The sequence below is a fragment of the Octopus bimaculoides genome, chromosome 20, assembly GCF_001194135.2.
Source record: "Octopus bimaculoides isolate UCB-OBI-ISO-001 chromosome 20, ASM119413v2, whole genome shotgun sequence".
Lineage (NCBI taxonomy): Eukaryota > Metazoa > Mollusca > Cephalopoda > Octopoda > Octopodidae > Octopus > Octopus bimaculoides.
The window spans coordinates 46609139-46614549 of NC_069000.1; the positions used below are offsets into that span (position 1 = coordinate 46609139).

Here is a 5411-nt window from a genome sequence, read left to right on the forward strand (position 1 = left end):
TATATATATATATATATATATATATATATATATATATATATGGAAGTAAATGATGATGATGATGATGACGATGACAACAATGGTGTTTAATTAAAATCCTAATTGTTATTACACAAATCGGTAGAGCGACGGAGGAGAATCCCAGGGTGATGTTTCAGCTTGTATGCTGAATTCCCTTTGTGTGTTCTGGGCTCAATTCCCGACAAGGTCAACTTTGCCTTTCATTCTTCCAAGGTCGATAAAATAAAGTACCAGTCATGTACTGAGGATCGATATGATCGATTACACTCCACCACTCTCGCCCCACCAAAAAAGAAAAAAAAAAGAAAAAATATGTTGGCATTGTGGCTCTGTAAGATGATGACGATGAGGATGATTATGATGATAATGACGACGACGACGACGACAATGATGATGATGATGATGTTTACAAATGACTTTTTAATTTTTATTTTATTTTAATAATATATTTCATTGTTGTTTTCAATTCTCTGTGATTTCAAGTGGATTGTTATACGATAAAATACCAGTCAAATACTGGTGTCGATGTAATCGACTAACCTCCACCCCAGCCCCGAATTTTCTAGCCTTTTGCCCAAATTTTGGAACTGCATGGCCTGGTTGTTAAGATGTTGCGGGTAAGGGGGTGGTTTCGATTCCCTGACCAAGCTGCTGTGCGTTGTGTTTTCGGGTAAAAAAAAAAAACTTCTTCTTATGTTGTTCCAGTGCACTTAGCTGTGAATGAGTCACCCTGCAATATACTGGCATTCCGTTCACCTGTGAGGATGTCACTTACACTTGCCATGGAAGCAGGGTAAGCGATCCTATGAGTTCTAGGACTTATGGCAGTGTTTACTTAACAATAATAATCTTTTACATATTAAAGATTAAAAAAACCGAAAATTAGATTAGTTGAGCTGCGTGATTAGAATTCCTTTATGGCATCGTGGCCCAACATATCTTCAATTCCCCTCCGAGGCCACCTTCATACAACCACCAACTGTCTACCACCACAAAATAAATATATGCTTCACGCCAGAGCATATACGTGCAGGTGACAGATTTAACCCGTTTAACCAATCAATGGTAGTAATTAAATATTTTGTTAATGAAACGCATAGCTGGCTTTTTTTACTTCTGTTGCCAATCAGCATTATAAGCCATTTGTAATCGCACTGAAATAATCGCTCATACTAGATCCCTTCTTTCGTTACCAAATTTCATTAAACTTGAACTCGCCACCTTTTTATATCGTCCCACAAATTGTGTTAAATGAACCACTTCTCACTTGAAATCTCGTTGCAGTCATTTGTAAACAACATGTTGCTATTGGCAACGTCTGTTTTCTTGTGAATTTTTTTCTTTTATTATTGCTGTTAATGTTATTGTTGCTATTGTTGCTAATGTCGCTAATGTTGCTATTGCTGCTATACTGTGTTTCAGTGAGAGGGAGATTGAACAACAACGTCTACAAACGAGAACTTGCTTCAGCCACGTTTATATATATATATATATATATATATATATATATCGCTTTTTATTGCTTATTATTGCTTTGTCGTTGTAACCATTGTAACTTGTCCACATATATGTATTTAAAATGATTTTCAGTGTATTCCTATACATGTACAACATATGTAAATCTGTACAGAGATGGGTGCGTAAATGAAAGAAAGTTGCACTCAACATATGTTGTTGAATTCAAATATTTGTATAAATAGTTTGACATAGATTTGCATTGCTAAAAGCATCATGGACAAAAAAAAACGTATCGTTCGGATGCTTTAATACTGAATGATGAGGCGGTCATAGTTTCTAAATAAGAATGGCTAACATTGGACGATTAGATCAATAATTCGGCGATTGCAGATGAGGGTCACATTATAGAAAAGCAGAGACCTCTTAGGACACAATTTTTTGGCAATAGTAAGTGCATCCCTGAAGTAAAGCCTACGTAAGCAGATGCCATTCTTACTGTAGGATGCAATGTTGAAGTGATATTGTTTAGATAAGAGTCACTAGTCATAACGTGATACTCATTGTAAACTAGTTATTATCCATGTGTGTGTGTGTGTGTGTGTGTGTGTGTGTGTGTGTGTGTAGTACTGCCTAATGCCTAATTTAAAATAAAAGGTTTCATAAATTTAATTTTCTGAAGCTTTTAATTTTAACAAAATTCATAACGAAACCAGGACCACTCCAATCTGATCTGCCAGAGTTGTCACCCATTCAACAGCTGTCTGTCAGTCGCTATAACACTTGGAAAGGGCCGAATTACCGATTATACCGTATGTCCCTTACTGGCCAGTGAGAACGATCCTCACTTGTCATCTAATGAGAGTTGGTCTTCTTTAGAAGTCATGACTGCCTAACCACTCAGTTGTAAAGCGTCCGAACGATCACACAAATGATGCGCCAGTAAAACTTTTAGTAATGCAAATCTGAGTCTGACCGTTTATATACACACACACACACATATATATATATATATATATATATATATATATATACATATGTATGTTTGTGCATTTTTACATAATGGAATAATGTAATGTACTCAAAGTTGCTGGCTGCTCTTGTTTCAGAACATGAACGATTCTAATAATTCTTTCATTTGCTCCACATCGGGATTTCTACCTTTACCCGCACATTCCCGACCCATTCTTTCATTTTACTTTATTTTATTTATGTATTTATTTACGGTTTACACTCTTGAAAGAATTTAATGTGCGTCGGTAGAAACCAGGCCTGCTCCTCACCTGAATCCTTACAGCAACCTTAAACAACTCTTGCACTCTTCCGCCGATTGACTTAAACATTGTTGTACAAACGGCGACCGTTTTTGTAAGTCACTTTTGATGCTGTGACGCAAATAAACATTCATGATATTTTTAACGAAAGCGCCGTGGCCAATGTTTAAAAAGGGGGAACCTTCTTGTATTTGCTTGGAGGATATTATGAATAATACAACAAAGATGGCGAGATGGCATAATCGGTAGAGCTTTGATAAAATGCGCCGAGGTTTTTTCGACTCCTTACGTTCTGACTTCAAATCCTGTCGAAGTCAGCTTTGCCTTTTGTCCTTTTAGAGTCCATAAAATAAAGTACTAGTCAAGTACTGCCAGTCAAGTACTGCAATCCCCACAAAATTGTTGGAATTTCCAGTAAATTGGATGAATTGTTTGAGCGTCGGAAAGTCATTTGCGTTATTCCTTCCGTTCTGTGGAGAAATCTCGTTGAAGTCACCTTTTCATTTCAATTCCCTCGGATCGATAAAATAAAAGTATTGGGGCAAATATTTCGTTCCAAGTTGTATTATGTTTTTTACTTTCTCAGTATTTTAGTCTTGCGATAAGATGTTATTAAAATGGAGATGTTTCCATAAAATATATTGAGAAGAGAAAGAGAATTAATTAAAACTCTTTCAAGCGGAAATCGATATTAAAATTTATTTTTAAATATACTGAAATCTTATTTCGAATGAATTTTATCAAAACTGAATTTTGAATCAAGTTTTACAAAAACTTGTTGTTTCATTCAACTTGATTTTGGTTATGAAAATAACTGTCTTTAAATTTATTATTTTAAATTTGATCATTGAAACCAAATAAAAATTTAGTAAAAATAACATTGAAAATATTATACAAATTGGTCGAATTTTGGTTTGCTGTGGCGGAAAAAGGATATGGAAATGAGGACTTTTAAAATAGGATTTTTCTCGAAAGAAATTAAAATTGTTGGTACTTCTGTGGGGCGTTTTTATGAAACAGGCAACCAGCAACTTTAATGGGTACAAAACAATAAATCTGAAGAAATACATGAATTATGAATTTACATAAACAATCAGAAGTATATTATAAATGAGGTACGGATTTTAGCTTCCATGATAGAAGCTAAAATTGCTCGTATTACATTTAACTGTTTATGTTCGTTCATATAATACATACATATATATACGTGTATTCCAATGCATTTTTCGTGACTGCCTACTCTCGGTCCATCAATGTTTCAGGAAAGTCTTGCTTCGATGGGTATCCCTGACACCAGCGGTTTGAAAGCATCAAGACCTCCCGGCGTAAGTACATTTTACATCCTCATCTAATAAAACTACGTCATATTATCTTTGTGTGTTCGTTGTTGTTGTTATTAACTTCATCATTGTTACTGGTGTTGTTATTGTTACTATATATCATGTTTGTTTTTTATCGGGTTTTTTTTATTTGTGTGTGTGTGTGTGTGTGTGTGTGTGACTTTAATTACTATTCTGCCAGAAGTGTATAAAAAAAAATAATTTGTTAATATTCATGGCTTCTATTACGGTACTATATGAGTGCTGTCTTCTTAGGGTATTTAGATGGCTGAATGGTTAGGACGCTCGCCTTGCAATCATGCAGGTTCGGGTTCAAATGCGCGTCTGTTATATATTGTTATATATAAAATAAGATTATTATAGACTTCATTAATTTACTGTAACTACGATTGAACCCTTATCCATTATATTTGGAAGAAAGAAGCCAGTTGGCAGAATTGTTAGAATGTCAAAAAATAACACCCTACGGCATTGATTCAGCGTGTCTTTCCATTCTGAGTTCAAATCCCACCAGGGGCCAATATTGCCTTTCGAGTTCGATAAAATAAGGTACAGCCAAGTACTGAGACTGATGGCAACAATTCGAATTCCCTCGAAATTGCTGTCCTTCTTAGGAAATCAGAAACCATAAATTATATTTAGAAATCAAGATTCTCAAAGAACGTATTTAACGCAGTATTTTTTATAAATAGTAATTCCAATGTTTTTACGAATCTTGCTCACCCCAATAAATTCTTTTGCATACCCTAAAAGTGCGTATACCCCAATTTGAGAACTCCTATCTTTGTCTCAAGTGCAAAGACGGTGCCGATAATCATTTTCGGTTCCTCCAAGACTAGTTATTACCTTGTCTGAATGCTCTAGAGGCCGAAACTCTCACCGGCACCAAGAACAAGGACAATCCCGATAACGAACCTCACAGAGTTTCCATCTACCAAATCCCACCCCTCCCAAGACTTTGGTCGACTCGATGCTGCGTATGAAGATACGTACGCAAGCGGCCGTGCAATAGCATTGTACTTACAAAATAAATTGATGCCATACATTTACTAATAAAAGACAGAAACTACTAGCTCTCATTCTGCCGTTCTTTAAAAACATATCTTGTAAACGAATCTATTTTCATCATTGAGACCCAAATTCTTCGATATTTCGCGAGAGAGTAAAAGAGGAAAGTATAATGATGTAACAACCTATATGTGGTAAAATATTTGTTATATAGAACAAGTGTGGTATAGTAGATGACGTATAAATAGGGTAGAGGAGAGAGGTGGTAGCTGTAAGGATGGCGGTAGTGAGAGCAGGCTAGTGGGGGGGGGGG

The 5411-nt window shown here is 35.6% G+C and overlaps 1 protein-coding gene across 2 annotated transcripts in view; it reads left to right on the forward strand.

The window, feature by feature from the left end:
* Nucleotides 1–3919: 3919 nt before the first annotated feature.
* The window catches only part of LOC106874353 (uncharacterized), a 25959-nt gene continuing 24467 nt past the window's right edge, over nucleotides 3920–5411 (forward strand). Inside the window, exon 1 of one of the 2 annotated variants that reach the window (XM_014922061.2) lies at nucleotides 3920–4075. In XM_014922061.2, coding sequence (XP_014777547.1) covers nucleotides 4004–4075 — 72 coding nt within the window. In that variant the 5' untranslated portion in view covers nucleotides 3920–4003. The remainder of the gene's footprint in view (nucleotides 4076–5411) is intronic. The other variant, XM_014922063.2, reaches the window with a different exon arrangement.